Here is a 20415-nt window from a genome sequence, read left to right as displayed (position 1 = left end):
TGGAGTAATTATAATTCCAGACAAAATTAAATATTTGTCATTTTGATCTGACTATACAACTTTATTATGGAGGAATGTATAATTTCCATTGGGCCTTTGGAAATCCTGAAAACAAGTTGACCCCTTTGTGGACCTGCGGTTATAGACCACTATTCTATACTCTATCTAATGATATCAAAAAGACTGTTTTATTATGTCATTTCATTTTACAAAATAAATTTTGTATGATTCTGCTTTGTAGGCAGTATTTGGGATTTACTTGGACCTTCCTTGAGTAAGGGAGTGATATTCCCATCATGGCTTGTATGGTTGTAAAGCAGCTCCTTGCAGCAAATTTGAGTTTCTTAGTCGGTAGATGACATTGTGGTATGTGATTCCTTAGAGGTAGGCAAAACCTAAATAAGCAACCTTTACTGCTCATTATACTTTTTCAGGTAAGTGTCTTTGATAGCAGGACAGGTTAAATTTAGCTAGTTTCTAAGGAAGGTCAGTGCCTATATTCTTCCTTCCTAAAACCTCAATTCTGATATTTTGCGCTAAAGCAAAAGTCTGTGTTGCTCTCCTTTCTGATTTAATTGGTTCTAAGCAGTAAAAGAAAGTACTTGTCTTATTTAGAAGTTCATATGACCATACTAATCTCAAAAAATTTTAAAACTCTTTCCAATTCCTTGCTTTGTCTTTTTTTTTTTTTTTTTTTTTTTTTTTGCTTTAACACCCACTAGCTGATTATGGGGATTTGTTTATGCATAAAGAGAGCTGCCGAAGTTAAAACCTACCTCTTACTGAATCCCAGTGGGAGCTTAATGTAGTTAGGGACTTTTTAGTTGAACTGGTTGCCAGGTGGTGGAGGGCAGGAGAAGAGACTCCTTGAGAATGTCCAGCCAACTGATGTGACACATTTTAACTTTAGTGCCTTCTTTGAAAGTCTGTTTTCTGCCTTCTAGGACTATGGATAGAATTGATTTGTTAGAGTTTGGTTTTTTTTGTTTTTTGTTTTTGTTTTCCTTTACTCAGCTTTACTTTTCCCATCTTTTGCCACTTTAGGAAAAACTTGTTATCAGGCATCGAATCAAGATCAGTTATCAGGCATCGAATCAAAGTCAGTCTGTAGGAACAGAACAAGTTCTGTGGTCTTTGGACATTTTTCCCCAGTGGTCCTTTATGAATATAATAAAGGGTGAAAGAGAAAGGAGAGCATTAGGCATTTTATCCAAAAAATAAAATAGTATTCATGAAGTCTGACAGCTAAGAGATAGTCTTTAATAACATGGGAAAGCCTCTGGAACTAGCCGTGGTCTTTATAGAGAACATCTTTTGTCTGGGATTTGCTTCCAAATAATTGCAAGGCAGAGGAGTGAGGAACACAGGCTATGAGTTAATAATTGAGGCTGGATGAAGACTGCATAGGATTTATTATCTTCTCTGCTTTTCTATGTTAGTAAATAGGGCTTTTTTTTTTATATATAGTAACATTGGTTAATGAAATCCATTAAATTTCAGTTGTGCGATTCAACAGTAAGTGCGCGCGCGCGTGCACACACACACACACACACACACACACACACACAAACTACATTATGTGTTCACCACCCATAGTTAGATTTCTTTCTGTCACCATATATTTGACCCCTTTTACCCCATCTATTCCCCCCTACCCCCTCTACCCTCTGGTAACCACTAGTTTATTGTCCATGTCCATGAGTCTCTGTTTATCCTGTTTGTTTGTTGCTTTTAGGTTTATATCCCAAGCGATATCATGTAGTTTTCAACTTTTTCTGTCTGGTTTATTTCGTTTAGCATGATTATCTCAGGTCCATCCATATTGTCACAAGTGGCAGTATTTCATCAGTAAGTAGGTTTTTAAAAGACATCTTTCCTCAGGAATTTTGGAAGGATAGAATTATTTTCTTAAGAAATTTTCAACATCCCTGATAGTCAACAGTGTTGAACAAAATAAAGATAATATTATAGGTTTGTATTATCGAGGGGAAAAATATTTTCTCACCAAAGATAATTCTGGTTTAGTAGGTCATTTTTTGTGTTATTGTCCAGATTATGTTGCATTTATCCAGCAATATGTAGATTTATTTTATAAATTAGATTCTCTTGAAATTTGTCTTCAGTTTTGTTTCTGTCCAAGGACATATTCAGTAAACTTTAATAAGTGTTGAGGAGACTGGAAAATACTGAATGAAAAATTATTATTGAACAGTTCCTTAATAAAGTAACACCTAAATGCTTTTATATATTTTTTAAAGGAAACTTTTCATGTATCAAGCTACCCAGGATACATCTCTGGGTAGCTTCTTAATGAGGAGCCTATTTTTCCGGTTTGGTTCCTACCTTGACTTTGCTTCTAAAATGCTGACTTAATCCTCAATCTTTTCTATACTGTCAGGTCAATCACTCATATTAAGATTATCAATGCCAGTTGAGACGCTATAACTTTGAAACAAATGTTTTTCTTGTGTGTAAATGGCCAGAAAATAAATATTTTAGACATTAAGGGCCACATATGCTGTCAGTTACATAGTCTTTTTGTTGTTTTTGTACTTTACAACTCTAACAACATAAAAATAGTTCTCAGTTCCTTTCTAAGAGCCTTTTAAAAATAGGCAGAAGGCTATTATAGCTGGTGAATTCCAACTACACAATTGCTTTTTAATTAGATGCTTTGAGAAATAAAAGGTAAGCATACAAATGGTAAAGGTTATTTTTAAAGGTGAAATTATGACTCTCATACAAAATGAACATGTGTCAAAGATTTTACTTAATTCACTAATTAACCAGTTATTAGGAACCAGTAAGATGTTTAAATCAGTCCAAATGAGAATTGGACTTAAGGACACTTGAATGTTCTACCAGACAAAATTTATTTATATTGTATCACCAGCACCGTCCAGAAGGTAATTTCCAAATAATCCCAGAGAATCCAATACACTTTTTGCAAACAATCTCCCATCCTCTTAGTGATCATAAATAATTTCCAAAGATTATTCTTGATTACAAAATGATTGGTCTCATCAGATTTGACCTGATTGTTTATATAAGTTTAATAAGAGTACTAATTAATCATACAGTCATCCTTAAATTTTCTTTTCAAATCCAGAGCCATACAGTTTTAAGCAACTAGTAAGGCTATAAGATTAACTTCTTGTGTGGATGTTTTCATAAAGAATTGTAGATTGGACTTTAATTTAAGCATTTTTTATTTACTATTCCAAGGTTAGGAAACCACACCTAAGAAACTCTCTCACTAGATTTCACCTGCAGTATTGATAAATTTGGGTGAGTTAATCTTATGTTCAAGTCTCCAACATTTGCTAAAGCTCACCAGGAAGTAAATGACCTTTCTTGCCACTGGTAAGCCAGGGACCCTGTAAATCAGGTGTCAGGTCAGTTTTCCTGGGGGAGCTTCTTACAGGCATCATCAGCTCCAAAGATAAGGCCAACTGTTGTTCCTTAATGTGATTCTCTTTTGGTTTCTCATCCATCAGAAAATAGATATTTATTGTTCTTCAACAGATGGTCAACAGTAAAAATCAAATTCTCAGTGCTGCAATTAGTAAGGAGTAACTTATCAACTGTGCATAAATCAGAAACAAGAACACAATAAGCAAGAGAAATATATTTTTTGAGAAAATCAGAAAAACAGCAAAATTGATGCTCTATTGCCATGTGAGGTTTACTTTGGGAGCCCAGGCTAATGCAGCCAATGAGGGGCACTTCTCTAGAAACTCAGGAAAATCCATTGGCATCTCCGTGGAACCTCAAAAACTGTTTAAGAATAATTTTTAAGGTAAAATCATGAACACTTTTCACACACAGGGTCTGCTTTAGACCCAGGCAGTTCTTCAGGGCTGCTGCCTTCCATATGGTAACTCATCCAATCAGGGCAGTTTTGATCATATGGAACTTTGTCTCAACACATGCTTCACTGGTCTCAGCAGTAGGGAAAGAGAATAAAAGCCTCATAACAGTGACTGGTTTGGTTTTCTCTCAGCAGGGAGATTATAAATAATTTTCGCTTTTATAGGTTTGCATGTTTTCAAAGTTTTCTACACTGAATATGATCATCTTAAAATAAGATATTAAAAATGCTTATAACCAGAAATAAGCATTAGCTAGTCTTGATGTTAGTGATACAGGATTGGGTTTTTGAAATATGTTTACTCTCTTGAAATCTTACAACCTAACTTTTAAGCAAAGATGAAACTTCTATTAAGTCAAAATTTTTTATTAATTTGTTTAGAGAGTTAAGGTCAGAGTTCTGTGCCTCTAGAAATGGAAGAAGATTTTCTGGAGCCATGGTTTCAACTCAGAATTTTCTTCAAATTTATTCAAGGTGCTTTGGATTCCATTCAGAGGGCTTTATCTGGTTTAAATGAAAGAATGTTACATGAACTTGGTGAATGCTGTTTGGAAAGATCTTCTTTGACCTCTCAGTACTGTGCTGGCTAGAGCTTCCAGCCCTATACTTAAATAGAACAGAAATTATCACAGCTTTAGGCTCATAGAAAGAACTATACAGCACTGTACCAAACTTTCTTCATTTTCTGATTCATTTCTGCATATTGACCTGAGAAATGTTACTAGATATTATACATTGTACAGGCTACACTGTACTTTATAATCATTAAAATTCTTCCTTTGTTCATTCCCCAAAACTGCCTTTACAAGTAAGAAGCAAAACTCAGATCTGATAGCTTGCCTGAATCCCAAAGTGACATTTTCCAGGCAGGAATAGTATCTTTATGATGTTCTGTTCCTTCATGAAGTATTATGAGTATTTACTAAATAGTATATAATGGTACAGAGACTGAACCTGGGCTTACATTTGTGGTCTTTTAATCCATTGCATAAACTTCAGATGGCTTCAGTGCCTTTCGTTCAGAAGCACTTTTTCTCTTTGTCCATAGTGAATAAGACTAGGATCTCATGCTCAATTTTCTTTTTCTTTTTCTTTGCTTCATTTTCATTTAAATGATTTTGCGAACTTAAAGTGAAAAATAAAGAAACATTAGGAAAGCATGGAAATCTGTTCTGGCAATCTTTTAGTTTTTTTTTTTTTTTTTTTTTAATCAAACCATGAATAGATTGTTTTTCTTTGAACCAAACTACTTAAACAGTGTTACTTTATTTAGAATGCTTTTAATCTTCTTTAAGATATTCTCTAAACCTTACCTGGTTTTAAGTTAGAAGACATATGTGAATGTTGAATTAATGCCCTGTAGCTTTAAGTTCAACCAGTTTGATGCTTTTGTCTTTTATAAAAGATGCTCACAGCTCGAGAAAAGAGGCAGATACTGTCTGTGATCTCCATTCTCAAACTTCATTTGCATTAGCAGCTCTAGCGAAACACACACGCACACAGGCACACAGGCACACAGGCACACACGCACGCATGCTTATTTGGCAGAAGCTTTCTGTTTATTCAGCAGAGTCCTCCCAGGCTCCCAGATGTAGAAAGCTCTGAGAGTTGATGCAGGAGGCAGAACCGGAACTGTACGTAGGCTGAGGTGGGCACTGCGGAAGATAGGCTATGCGGGGATGTTGATGTGGTGCGGCTGTACCTGCCTGTTTTGTGAAAGGCCCTTCTCTGAGGCTGTGAAGGTGAGAAGCCCAGGGATGCACTAGAAGCTTCATTTCGACTGGCTCTTTGGTGGGGCAATGCATTCCCAGTGGTAGCTGTCCTCATTTACAGTGTTATTCTCGGAAACCAAGTATGTGCAGCAGTGACAGACTATGCCACAGCTCCTCTGCAGTTTGGAAGCTGGGACAAATGGAAAGAGGTTATAGCCAAAAAAGGTTGTGATTTTTTTTTTTTTTTTTCACGATCCAAGCTCGCTCTGGCTGTACACAAATGAAGGATGAGCTTTGTGGCGAGTACAATCAGCAGACTGCCTGACAGGGGGTTTGGGTAAGATAAATGTGTTGCTTGTGTTTTTTGGTTTTGTTTTTTCTTGTTTTTTGTTTGTTTGTTTGTTTGTTTTTCTTTTCTATATCAGCTATATAGAATTGCCTCTTAGCAGTAACTAAAACGTTTTTGCAGATTCACGTTTCGTTGAAAAGGATGGCCAAGAGAGCCAGAAAGGAAAACATTATTTCTGGTCATTCAGTTGTGACCTTCAGAAATAATTATCAAGTTTTCTCAGATATCCATGAACAGGCAGAAGCCAAGAATTTACAGGGCAAAGAATGGTGTCTTAACAGATATTCTTTTCTTTCTTTGAACAGTCATAATTATTCCCCTTCTACCCTTACCCGCTCTCCCCTCCCCCCACCCCAGCTTTTTCTTACGGCCTGAAGTGAAGAAAAAAATAAAAGCTTTCTGCTCTGAGTTTTTGCTACTGGAACAGTAATAGGCTGAGAACATAAGTATGGAGGTGGAGGAGGGCAGGATGGAGGAGTCTGCTATTTTCATAGCTGTGCGTTGGTGGATGTTTGTCTTGGATTCATTATTGCTATTCAATAGTGGTTATTAGTGCTGTATCTCTTTGCCTGTACTGTGCTTTAATCCTTTTTATGTGTTCTATTTTGTACATTTTTGTTTGCCAGACACAGTTCTATCATTATGAAGCCCTTTTCTGTTATTATTAATACATATTAGCTTTTATGAGGGTAAATATAGTTATAGAAAGTAGCCCTGAAATATTTATGGACCCGAAGAAAGATAAAGATATTTTCTCTTTAAAATCTAGGTTTTGCTTTCAGCACATTTTGGAGCCTTGAGTTTGGAATCTTTAATAAGCATTTTTTTTTACAAGTAAAAGAAATGGGTCATATTAGATCAATAAAATCTTACTGGAATCACCTTACTCTAATCTTCTTTAAATCGGATCCTCTTTCTTACGTTTTTCTAAGCGTGAAGGTTTACTTTTCATCATCTTAACTTAGGCAAGTATTGTTGGAAGGTATGGTAATTGCTTATTAGTCTAAGATCTTTTCTTGTGCCCCTCTTCTCACCAGTGGAAAGCTAAGTTTCCTAGCTGCTTAGATTGGGCACAGAAGAGATCCATTGACACCTGATTTTTTGCTGACTCATTGGTTATGTAAGCCTTGTAAATACAGCTATCTAGATACTCCATTATGGACCCCTCCCTGATTACTGACCTTTTCCTCTCTCAGCATCCTTCTGCTCCTTAAGCTTTTTTAGTAGCACAGTCTCAACCTCTACCAAATGAATTTTCAGAAGCAGTGAACAGATGAATCCTTTTTTTAAATCTTTTTTTGAATTGTTGTGTTAACTGTGTATTTTCATCTTGATGATGATAAAATTCCAAATTCTGTGTTCTCTTGACTCACGTAACCTACAGTAATAATACTTTTATTCATTCATAACCTGGTTAAAGTAACAACTTTTCTGTCTGTGAGAGCTCAGTTCAAGTGCCCCTGTTCCAACTATTTTTCTATCTCCTCCCAATCCAAAGTAGGTTTCCCTCCCTTACTTTATTTCTTTAATCACAACACTTTGTTATTTTTATTCGTAGTACTTTGCACAATTTATATTATTACTGGTTTTTCTGTCTCAACCAATTTTCCCCACTTAGCCTTAAGCCTCATGAAAGCAGAGGCTTTGGTTTGTTCATCAGTGAATGCCTGAGTATCTAGCAAAATGCCTTCTAGGACATTTTGTTTCTGAGAGTTGAAGAAAGGACAAGTATACATTATTGCATGTGCAAAGGCCCTGTGATGAGAAGAAACAAGCAGCACAGGCTGAAAAAGGTCATTGTGACTAGAGTGGGAGATACATACTCTAAGATGAGACTAAAGATTTAGATCCAGAGCCAAATCACATAGGATTGACTTTATAGGCCATGTTCAACTTTTTGTTCTTAATATTTGAAAAGTTGTGGAAAGCTACTAAAAGAATTTAAGCATAGGTGGTTTAGGACTTCTTAAAAAAAAAGAATCCCTAGCTTAACTGAGAGCCTAAGTGAATGCAGATATATTGTTCATAGTGAGTGATTTGGGAGAAAGCTGACAAGTTTGTCCTAAGATGGTGGCAGTAGAGATAAGTCGAGATAGATGGAAAGTATTATAATTTGATGGAAATTTGCCAAGTAAAATAGATAGAATTCGGTGTTGGATGTGATACAGGTAGAAGGCATAATATGTCAAGAATGATTCTTGGGCTTTGATTTGGTTTGGTTTGGGCTTGTGCAATGTGACGGATTTTGGTACTTTTTCTAAAAGAGAATACTTAGAGAAGCAGGGTTAGAGGAGGATCATGGTTATTTGGACATGTAGATTTTGATATAGTCAAGTAGCCTTTTGGGTCTATAAATATAGATTCTAAAGGGGATTACACAACTCTTACCATTGGGAAGTCTTCAGTGTTACCTTTGGAATAAAGTCCACCTACCTTGCAAGCTCATCTCCCACCGAAGTTCTCTCCTATGCCATACTTTTATAACCTCATGAACCATTCAGTTTTCTTGAAGAAATTATTAAATTTCCTCTTCTGGGGTTTTGCTCTCATATTAGGCTGTCAACTTGAAATCCCTTTTCTTCTCTTTTTATCAAAAACTTCATTCAAAGCTCATTTCATTTTTCACCATCTCCAAGGAGCCTTCTCTGTTTCCTTTTCCTCCTTCTGAATACATGACTACTTCCTGTATTCAAGGAGTACTTTGCTACTATATTATTTACTTAATTGGAACCATAATGCAGTTGATTATTTCCATGTTTCACCAACTAGGTCATGTGTTACTTGATAGTAGGGATTCTACCTTTATTCAATGCTTTATATAAGGAAAACAGAGGATAATTGCAAAATGAATTAAAGCCTCGGTTTTTTCTACAGCCTGCTTCCTTAATAGCACAGCACCATGATGTCCTTTCTACTTCCGCGCCTGATTTTCTCTAGACTAACCTATATTTTTACCTTACCGATAACTAGATACATGGTAGAAATGTTCCTTTCATATGCAAAGTCCATGAACTAGTCATTTTCATCATACCTTTATTTGTAATTTATCAGAAAAACTGAAATCTTGCTATTGCTTATCATATATGAAAGAATTGGCCAAGACAGTATCCATAGCTGGTCTCGTTTCCTCTTCTTCCATTCTCTAAAATAATTCCAGAATCCATGAGGTTGCTATTGGCATTTAAGACTGGATAATTGTTAAGACTGGCTTAGACTGTGCTTTGCAGGAGGAATGCCTCTTGTTGTTTCCTAGTGTTCTCTGATAGAATAGTACTGCCTCTGGTGGAGCCTCTTCTTTCTTACCCCCAACAGAGTATAGAAATGCAGAAACTAGTTGTAAAGGTTAGTTCTTTTTCATTTAAGTAATTTTTTTCACAGAGGCTTAAGCATTCACTTTGCCTTTTCAGAAGTCTTTGAATAGTGGATTTCCTTCTTATTATCTTAGCTAACATTGCTATGCATTGATTCCCATTCTTTTGGAGCCTGTATTTCAGTGATTTCTTACCTCTTTTATGAGCTATAGATACTTCCACTTAAAAACCTGAGAAACAGACAGACAAACAAAAAACCTGAGAAGCAATAGGGCTATCATCTGAAATCCATACCAGTCATATATTTATGCCCATTATTCATAGATGTGCTTAATTTAGTCCTTTTTTTTAGTCACAAGTTGTCCCGTCTTAACTTGGAGGTATAAACTAGATTATATTCTATTTGAGGAAGTTGGTTTATATATTGTACTTTGTCGTTATAGATTCTGAATGAGAAAAATATAAGCAAATTCTAAACATTATATTGCAAAAGAATGACTGTAGTTCTAACATTACCTGGCTACCTGAAACTAAATAAAAATTATTTTAAGAGAAATTTAAACAGAGGAGACAGATCATATGTACTCTTGATAAACTTTTCTCAATAGATCAGTTTTCAGTTCGTTTAAAAAAATATATGACTCTTTGACAAGTGAAATACTAGGCTATTATCTTTCTTTGAATCTGTAATTTTGAGAATATAACTGCTTTTTTTGTATAATAGAATAAAGTAGATACATCAGTAAAGTTGGTGTAAATGCCTGCTATAATACCTGAAGAGTCATCAGTTTTTAAAGTTCCTGGAAATGTTAAATTACTTTTTGCCATTATATAAGCTGCTTTTTGGACAATTCCATACTATTTCCTGTAGTACTCCACACACTTGTGCTCACTCATGCTCAAGCACTTGCTCACATGTACTTTTTTAAAAAATAAACTTTAGGAAGGAAGATATAATCATGACTATGGGATTCCCATCCAGAGTCTAACTTTGTAGAAATCATCAGGGCCTCCTTTTTCTGTTGTTCCAAGTGGTAGTTATCATGGCTGTTTTGAGAAGGATTGTAGAGAAGTAGTTAAGAGCTGGGACTCTGAAGCCAGATCATACAGGTTTAAATCCTGGCCCTGCTGCTTACTGGTTGCATGGCCTTGGACAAGTTCCTTCACTTCTGACTCAATTTCCTCAGCTGTAAAATGAGGATTATAATAGTATATATTTCTTAATGTTGTTTTGAGTATTAACTAAAAAATATAAGCAAAGCATTTACAGCAGTACCAGATTAAATTAAGAGATTTGCAAATAGCCAGTATTCAATATATTCTTTGAATACATAAGTGAGTAGGAAATACTTTCATTCATTCAACAAATATTTAAGCAGCTATTAAGTGCTATGCACAGTTTTAAGTGTTAGAGAAACAGAAGTTTCTCTAACAAAACACAAAAATCAGTACCTTCATGGACCTTGGCATTCTAGTTTTTGGTGATCGATATAAGAATATATGTCAGAAGGTAAAAAGTTCTCTGTAGAAAAATAAAGCCAGGAATGAGAATAGGAAATTCATAATGGAAGTGGAGGTTACAATTTTAAATAGGGTGTCAGAGAAGTCCTGGTTACTAAGGTGACATTGGAACAAAGACTTAGAGGAGACAACGGAGTAAGCTGTGGTGTCTGTGAAAAAGCATTCCAGGCAGAAAGAACACTAAGTGAAAAAGCTCTGAAATGGGGTATGCCTGGCACATTCCAGAAACAGCAAGGAGGCCATTATAGTTGATGGCAGTGGAGTAAAGGGATGAGTACTAGGAGATATATAGTCAGAAGGGTAATGATGTAGCACAGGCACCAGATCATGGTCATTTAGGTCATTGTGAGGACTTTGGCTTTTACTCTGATCAAGCTAGGAAGGCACTTGAAAGTTTTGAGTGTAAAAGACTGTTGTGATCTGACTTATATTTTAAAAGGACCACTCTAGCTGCTTTGCAGATAATTGTTTATAAAAATATTATTGCAGCAATAGGAGACAATTGCAGTAGTTCAGATGAGAGCTGATAGTGGATTAGACCAGGGTGGCAGCCGTGGAAATTCAGTAAGAAATGGTCAGGGTCCACTTCTCTTGAGCAAGTAGAGCCCAAAACATTTGCTGGGGCAGTTTAGTGGACATAGAGGGTAACACCACAGACTGTAGCCAGACCATGTGGGTTAAACCGTTGTCTTTGCTACTTCTTTGCTTTGTGATCTTGGAGAACTTAAATTCTTTATACATTCAGTTTTTTTAAGCTGTAAAATAGAGATGATAATAATGCTCATCTTGTAGTGTCATTGTAAGAATTAAACGGTTTAGTAAACATACAAAGGATTTAGAACAGTGCCTGGCATATAGTAAGTATTATGCTATATCTATTAGCTGCTATGAATTACTAACGTTGTTAACTGGATAGGATATGTGAGAGAAAGGAGTCAAAGATGACTTTGTATCTGAGCCCAAGGGTCAATGAAAATAGCCATTAGCAGAAATGAGAAGGAGGTACACATCAAAAAATCAGTTTTGTACATAGCAAATTTGAAATAACTGTTAGACATCCATGTAGAGATATTGAGTAGGTAGTCAGATATATGAGTTTAGAATTAAGGGAAGTATGGGCTAGAGATTTACATTTGGAAGTCGTTAGCAGATAAATAATACTTAAGACCATTTTTAAGAGAAAAGATTAGTTAGGTCCTAAAATGGGATTAGGGCTGTATAGTTTGGACAGCCTCTCCTTAGAGCCTCTGCTCTTCGTAAACTACCTAACAAGCCTAACAGTAGTTCAGAGAGACCCAGATCATCAAAGGCTCATGGAGTTTTATAAATTCTTTCATTGCTTTAGAATTTTGTTTTATCAAAATTGCTTAAAATAAATAGAATTAAGGTGAGTCTTAAAAATCTTTTGTCTTAATGAGACTTATGTTGTAAAAGTATTTGTAAGGAATTAACTTGTAAAGGGGAACTCATTTGTAGCAGTTTTACAAATAGGCTTATCCGCACATGAATTTTATATGTATTTTTAAATCCTCGACAGTGAAAACTTATTTCTGTGTCACTTTCTCCTTTTACTGGTTAACGCATGCTCAGAAAATAGAAACTAATTTTAGCATTAGCAAATTTGTGTGCTTCAGACTATCATTCTTCATTCCGAAGTCATTTAAGAATGACTTTTAAGTAAATTAGAATTAGAAGGAAACTCGGATCATCGATCGGTTCCAACTGTCAGTCAGCATGTCTTCATATGATAGTCTTAACATGCAGGCATGAAGTCTCTGCTTGGATACTTCCAGTGAAATATGGAAACTGGTATCTCATTATTTTAAGTATATGTCATTTATTTTTTCTTTTATATGTATTTAGGAGAGCTCTTTCTCTTAAAATCTGGTATTTGTCTATAAAATAAATTTTCTTAATTGGATGACCCCTTAGGTTCCTTCCTAGCTCAAAGAATCTTTGCTTATAAAAATAATGCTTAATCAACTAAGCAGCATGTTATTGTCTGCTTACATCATCACTACTAGGATTGGAGTCTCCTTAAGAGCTGTTTTTTATCGTACCTCCAGTGCCTAACATAGGCCCTGTATGTAGGAGGTATTGTGCACAGTTTTGTTAAAAGAAGACTAAATCATCTGGCCAAACTCACATGGATCCATTTTGGCCCAGCAAGTATGTCAGGCAGTGGTAATCTCCAATGATGTCTTTCACGTAAGCTGAGAAATCAGTCCTCCTATGACAAAGCAATTCTGAGCAGAGCTCTGGATCTCATGATGGATATTTTGTAGTTGGGTTGGTGTAGGGTGGACCAGATAGGATGTTAATAATCTAAACGCAGTCAGTAATTTTTACTCAGCAGCCTTAGAGGGATGAGTATCACCTATTGGAAGCTATTACAAAAATCCTGATGTGTGTTCTATTCATAGAAACATAGGCTCAGTCACTCCATGGCATATCAGATCCAGAAGGATCATGTTAAGGAGATGCTGGTGAGCATTTATATTAAACAGACATTCACTGGTTATCTTTGTACAAGGATAGTGCCTCTTGGGGTACAAAGATGAATGTGATATGATCCCCACCCTCAGGAACTGTCAGTGGAGACAAGGCAACCAAACAAGCATTTCAACATAATATGATAAGGACAGTGATAGAAATGTACATATAGATATATGGGCATATAAAGAAAGAGCCATTAATCCAGCTGGGAAAGGGAGGTTGTCAGGAAAGACTTCCTGGAGGAGGTCACTTTTGAACTGGATATTCAAGGATGAGTAGTAATTAGACTGAAAGGGAGGGAGAACATGCCCTGGACTGGCTAAGGAACCTGTATGGGTAAAAGCCTAGAGGTGTAAGCTGTGGTGTGAAACACACCATGTCAGAAGAACCAAATTACGATTGTGACCCTTAGCATATATGGATTTAAATTTAAGGTTTCCTAAGTGAGGTTTTTTGTTTGTTTTGTTTTTGTCATTTTACTAAGTTATATTTAGGCTCTTTAGCTGTGAAGCTGGGGAGCAAATCCCACCAGAATTCACATTTCAGCAAGCATGTTCTCTACTCATTATTACACATGCAGTATCGCCCATGAAATGCTTTTAAAATTTTGTGCTTTATGAAGAAGCATCTGGCAAGTGCTGGTGGTAGGAAAGCGAGCAATACCTTAGTAGTTCTTAGTAGAAAAAGGAAGTTTGAGACAAACTAGATTAGTGCCAAATTCACAAGTGACCAGGATTATTGTCTTGAGTATTATTTGTATATCAGTGATTTTTAAAACTTCAAAATTAAGAAATAAAACATTATTTTGTTTTCCTAAGCAAAATTTTTCCAGAATACCCATATAAAATAGCTGAAAGTGAGATAATCAGGGTTCCAGGAGCCCTGCTCACTTGGCTTCACTATTCCCCTTTTTCGTGGTCCAGATAAGTCTCCATAGAACCTAGGGTTGTTCTATGTACTGAAATTCCGTGTAAAAATGTTAAAATGTGATTCCTGGAACTGACTCCACTCTGTACAAGAATTATTTTTCAAGTGAAAAAAATGTGTGACAACTGAATAGGCCTATTTTTGAGACTGAGCTGAACCTTGATTTTAGCTCCAAAGTGAAAAAATGGAATGCCTAGAGAATAAAATTGCTGGCTGTGGGCTTAGTCCATTTTTATTTTCTAATATCCCCACTTGAGATCTCTGCATTTCACAGCACAGCAAAGTAAATGTCGGTCAGAATTGCACATGAATTGCTCAGTAGAATACTTTGAGAAGGGAAGAAAGAACATGTCATTTCTACAGTGAGACAGTAGAGATAAGGTGAAAAATTCTGTCATGGTTAAGATACTTTTTGTATAAAATGCTAATAGACTATGGGGTTTCTTTTCTTTTTATTATGGATGAAGTGTGGGTGAGTTGGCAAAGGTAAACCTTGAGATAATAACAGGAAATTTAAACCCAGAGCAGTATAATTCCTATGGCAGGACTCTTTCTTGTTTTTCTTCCTCAGTACAATCTGCCTGGCATAAAAAGAAAATCTTATAAGACCAACTAGAGTATCATTGTATTTATTATTGGTAAGAAGATTCCTGTGTAGTTCTTAGGGCCAAGATTATGAATCTCTAAGGATTACCATTTCTGTTAGGTTTTGGGAATGGTCTCCCCCACTAAGTGCACTTGAATTGAACCACACACTCAAGTTTTGGTTTAAAAACATGGTCACTGTAGCTCTGAAAAATTTTTGACAGAACAATGGAATTGGGTCTGCAGATGCCCCAGCATCAATTTACAATGGCCACTGCATAACTTATTCTAAAAATTGGCCCTGAAAAAGATCCACATCCACTTTCAGAAAAACCAAAATAGAGAAGCTTCTATTTGTTTTCAGATTAATTACAAAGATCTCCCCACTCTTCAGCCTCTTCCTTCTTCTTTTACCTTAAAATACCTTCTTCATTTTCTCAGAAATAATGTGGATCAGTGTGCAGAATATGAAATTTCCTGAAAGAGAGCCAGTACTCTGTGAAGCATAGGTAAGATGACTTCATCACGCCAAGTAGGGGCTGATCTTTACTGAAGATAGCAATGTCAGGTCTGAGATTGCTGAATCTTTCCTAGTTACAAATTTGGATTTGAGTAATGAACCATGTAAAGAATAGAAAAAGGTAAGGTAACTTCTTGAATGTTTGCCACATTTGAGAGGCATAATCTGATTCAACGCACGTTTAACATCTTTTCAAATAATTTCATGAGAAAATGTTAATAACTCTGTTGTGTAGATTAGAAAACTTAGACTCAACGAGAACAAGTAGGCGGCCCAGAGACACACAGCAAGTAAGGTGACAAAGGCAGGCTTGAACCCAGATCCTTTTGTTTATGTTCTTTCCATCACATTGCCTTTTTACATGATTGTTCTCAAAGCTGGGTACTGCTGTGCTCTGACACTTTGATTCACTTAGGTTTTTAACATGTTTGCAAATGAAAATTGTAAGCCATTATAAAGCTTATCAAGTAATCTGCCCTAGATGGATCTACACTCTGCCCCCTGATTAATTGGTGTTTTGAAACATCTCTATTTAACTGTTCTCTTGGGCTGTTTTCTAATCAATTAATTCAGATCAGTTAATAGTGATTTAAGCCTAGCAAATGAATTCTTAATAGTAAGATACAAAGTACAAACAAAGCACTATAGTCTGCTTGTTATAGTGACAGTTAAGTATGAATCATGGCTTTTACCATATCCTTAGCTTGTAGCATATTGCCTAACTTAAAAGTAGTCAAAATATATTTAACTGACTGACTTTTGGTCCTAGCATTTTTCTGTACATATTAATTCTAACCTCAGCCATAGTGGCTATAGGACTTGCTAAATTGATGGATATGATCAGACTTGTAGGCCGTTCAAGATGTAGTCCTGGGAAGCCCTATTGAGTAGGTAATATTGCTTCTGCTATTGTCATACTATTTTGTGATAGGTAGTAGGAGGTACCTCAGCGGTCAGTTCATTTGTAAATTAGTGATAACAATGTCTACTTTATAAAGTTGTGTGAGGACTGATTAGCGAGCCAGCTGCCTAGCCACATGACCAACTATCCAGAAAGGTGACTTATTATTTTACTGTAGTGTTGAATTACATTATTCCTTTGGTTCAATCTCTCTACGTATCCCTTGTTTGTGCCCGAAATGTGAAAGGTCTTGGAAGTAGGTACATTCTGGAATCCCTTTAATATTTGAATTTTTTAATACCTCCTCCCTCCCCCCACCACTTTCACCCTTGACCTATGGATGTTGCCATCTCCCTTTGAAAACTGAATCTCTGAAGGCGGGGCGTCTCCTCCCTCACACTCACAGAGCACACTGGGCCTGGCACACCCAAGGGACCTAGCACACAGAGGGCCTGGTGCACCCAGGGAACCTGATGCTCCTGGGCCTCTGCTGGGGCTTGAATCCAGGACCTTCTGCATGTAAAGCAGACATGCTAACCACTATTCTATGGAACTACCCTAATATTTGAATTTTTAAAAAGAACCACTTACATGGTATAAAAATAATAGCCAATAATAACAGCTTACTCTGTGCCTGGTATTATTCTGAGCACTCTTATGTTAATTGACTCATTTCTTTCTTGCAGCAGTCTTCTGAAGTGGAAGTGGACATTAGCACTATCTCCATTTTATAGTTGATGAAATAGATACAGAGGTTGAATAATTTGCCCAAAGTCACATGGCTAGTAAATTGCAAAGCCAGATTTGAACCCAGCAGTTTATGCCAGAATCTATGCTTTACTACTACAGTAAATGTAGCCAGATTCAGTAATCTTGTTTTTCTGATCTGTGACTTTTTGTGTATATTTAAGAAAATCCTTCCTTATTTTCCAATAGTGCTTTCTAAAAGGTTTAAAATTTGTTTTTCACATTTGCAATTTAGTTATTTGTCTGGGGCGAGGTAGGAATCTAATTTCATGTTATTATATACTGAAGGGGACCAAAGTTTTGCCGCCCCCAATGTGCCTTTTGGGATACTGAGTTTAAGCTAGTCATTAAGAAACCAAGACTGAGAAAGAGCCTTTGACCCTCCCCCTTTCCTACCTAAGGGAATCTTAACTTATTCACCTTAAGTATTTACACTTTAGCCTATTTGAATTATTTATGATAGATAGAAAGGATCCAAGTAGGGGCCTGTTACCTAGATTCCCTCCTATATCCCATTGTTTCTGGGTTGCCTAGAAGGAATTTGTTTGCCATGTGTGTTCCACTCTCTCAGCTACCTGTGAATTGCTCATATCCTCTTTGAGATTCCAGACCCAGCCCCCTTTTCTCCTTTGTTCATGTGGCATAAAGTCTTAATTGCCCAATTCATTTTGGGTCTCATTATTATGACATCCCTGATATACATCTATAATAAAAAATCTTGGAGTTTTTCTCCTGTTAAAATCTGTCTCTGTTAAATTTGATCATTAGCCCAGCTCGAAGAACTTAGAAGGTGGGAGAAATTTTTTTTAGCCCCCACAATATAGATAGCCTAAGCTAGCAAAGGCTGTTGGAAAAGAGAACCACCGTTCAGTTGATGTGTTCATAACTCATGGCTAAGTTAGGCCTTCCCAGTGCTACGCATTTGTACCTCTAAGGACTTGGTTCATAGTTAACCTGTAATTCTATAGTTCACTGTATCTTCTTCTTTCCTCCTCTGCTGCTCCTCCTCTCTCCTCTCTTTCCCTCCACTCCCCTCTTCTCACAAATTCTCCCTTTCTTCTCTCCTCCCTTTTTGAGAATAGTGCCTGCCAAAATTGGGAATAGTGACTGAGTAATCCAGTGGCTTGTGGTTTCAGGTGATAAACTGTCCTCCTGCTGAGCTGTGGGTTAGTTTTCTTTGGAGGCTGAGGACAGTTGGTTCTGTCATCTGTACTCTTGGAGGAGAGCCATGCATTGGAAGGACACAGCCCAAGTAGGAGAGAAGTCAGATTAAAGGCAGTATGGTTTATTTCTTTAGTTACAATGTAGAGAAATAGACTCACATCTAAACTATGGTTATTTATAAGTAATTACATTGAAAGTTTTACCAGTATGATCAGTTTTTACCCACCCAGAGTAATAGTTAGATTTGATTCTATATGTATATTTATTTATGATGCAGGACAGGGCAAATCCCCCTGAGTTGAGAGGAGACCAAGCCCTGCACTGAGAGAAGAGGGTCGTTTGGTGGAGAGTGTGGAAAGAATTCAACACGCGCCAAAGTTAGAGTCAAAATGAAAATTTATTTTAAAAAGGGAAAAAGCAAAGACAAAAAGCCAAGAGACGAGAAAACCGCCCCAAGTGTGGGGAGGGTGGAGATCCAGTGTATATCATCCTTTAGTTTCTGTGAGTTATAGATTAAAGACTTTGTTTACCAATTTCCTTTGATATGGACATACAATGAGGAAGGGGAAGAGTGTGTAGCTTGAAAAGAGTTGAAGAAAAAGGCAAGCTGCTGGTGTCAGGTACAGGAATATGTAGCATGAAAGTCCTGCTGGGAGTTCCCAGCGTTTAATCCACAGGTTCCTTATGGATTTAGCCATAGGGAATGAACAGTTTTATATTGTGCAGGGTAGCCACTTAAAGACTCATTTTCCTGTGTCCCCGTTTACAGGTGTGGGAAATGGGTTGTTAGCAATCCCAGCAGAAATCGTCCTTTGTTCTGCAGGTGTCCACATGGTCTGGCTGCAGAGCTGATTAGTATATTGCAGTCTCTGAAAGTAGCTTGATTTATTTAGCCTTCAGTTGTCTAGCCTCTTCCCTACATTATTTAGACAATAGATTGCATATTCAAATTAATAACAAAGAACCTAAGAAAACTAGATCATACATTTAAGCTGGTAGTCGTGGATCCAATAGTATTTCATAATTGCTTTCCTTTTATACTGTGATTGATTTTGAGCTATTAAACGTAATGAAACAGGGTCATATTACATACTGTAATTATGGGATCTGAAATTCCATTCAAAAAGAAAATCGCACAGTGGGAACTCTGCATAACCTAAGGAAGGCATTGAAGAGAGTAGGTTTCCAGGAGTTCCTGTTGCAGCTCTTGGCAACTTGGGTATCTGGAACTCATCCTCCCTTTGCTGCCTTCCTCTGGCCTTTCACTGCTTGTTAGCATGTACCTAAAAGATGAATGTGTCAGATGGAGGAAGTTTCATAAAACAGTTATTATTGCTAGTTTCTAACTATTCTAGTATAACATTATGATTTTGTTCATTTAAATTTTAAATTATCTTATGATTTTACTTAAATGTACAATATTATGTGTCCATCTAGAAATTAATATTCTTTTATTTACATCAATAGTAATATATTGAATCCAGTAGTGAACTAAATGTTTTAGTGTTAGAGAGCAATATAATTTCTGCTCAGATAGCAAACTGAGAAGATACAACCAAGATGAAAAAAAGAGAATGCATCTCTAGACTGACAAGTTAATTATTAGCATTTCATAATGTTTCAGAATTGGTGTATTGTTATACAAAAATGTAATTCAGTTTTTTCTAATATGAGGATAATCTATATCTAGCAAATTGTTGCTGGTGTCAGGGACAGTAAGCAAGGAGAGGGGTGTGCTGTTAATTTCCAGGGTGGTAAACTTGTAATTTGACTACTGGAAATTTTTATTACTCTGAGATACTTATTATTTATTTCTGTTACTGCTCAATAGAGAACAGTTTCTAAAGCCTTTTTGCATAGGCCCTATTCTAATTCACCACCACAATCCATACCCAGAGACATCTTCTTGAAGGATTTTTTTTCTTCTGAGTTAGGAAAACTAAACCACTCCTCAGCTTCGGCTAAGGACTTCAAAGTATGATAATTTAAGTTTTCACATCTGAGCAGCTTGCCTTTTTCTTCAACTCTTTTGAATGGCTGCTCACCCGTATGAAAGAATAGTCATTGTGTGTGTTTTGGAGTCCCTTGCCTAATAACAATCATTTACTGGATAGAACTGGCAAAATTTGAGCTCCAGAAGGCCTGAATTTAGTCACTAACTTATTCTTACCTCTTACTGTCCCTGTCCCAGGTGTTCATGTTATTTCGCCCAGGTTTATCATTACTTGTGATTTGAGATTTTAACCTCAGGAGTTAAAATTTTAACATTCATCCTTGCCACTTTCATTAATACCTCCTCGTTCTTACCTCC

General features: G+C 36.5%; 1 protein-coding gene across 8 annotated transcripts in view; it reads left to right on the top strand.

Annotated features, from left to right (window-relative positions):
• TMCC1 (transmembrane and coiled-coil domain family 1) overlaps window positions 1-20415 on the top strand; it is a 178285-nt gene that overhangs the window by 132456 nt on the left and 25414 nt on the right. Inside the window, exon 2 of one of the 8 annotated variants that reach the window (XM_036219695.1) lies at window positions 5844-5920. The exons of 5 other annotated variants lie outside the window; for them this stretch is intronic. Coding sequence is in view for 1 of the 3 variants with exons in the window: in XM_036219697.1 (XP_036075590.1) it covers window positions 5551-5613 (63 nt within the window). In the remaining 2 variants the exon portion in view is untranslated. Of the gene's footprint in view, window positions 1-1815; window positions 5614-5843; window positions 5921-6292; window positions 15282-20415 lie in introns of those variants that run through there. 2 more of the 8 variants (XM_036219697.1, XM_036219696.1) reach the window with 2 other exon arrangements.

This window comes from Rousettus aegyptiacus, unplaced genomic scaffold (assembly GCF_014176215.1).
Source record: "Rousettus aegyptiacus isolate mRouAeg1 unplaced genomic scaffold, mRouAeg1.p scaffold_m13_p_4, whole genome shotgun sequence".
Taxonomy (NCBI): Eukaryota; Metazoa; Chordata; class Mammalia; order Chiroptera; family Pteropodidae; genus Rousettus; species Rousettus aegyptiacus.
The sequence above is the reverse complement of the archived record's forward strand: the minus strand, read 5'-3'. Positions and strand labels throughout refer to the sequence as shown.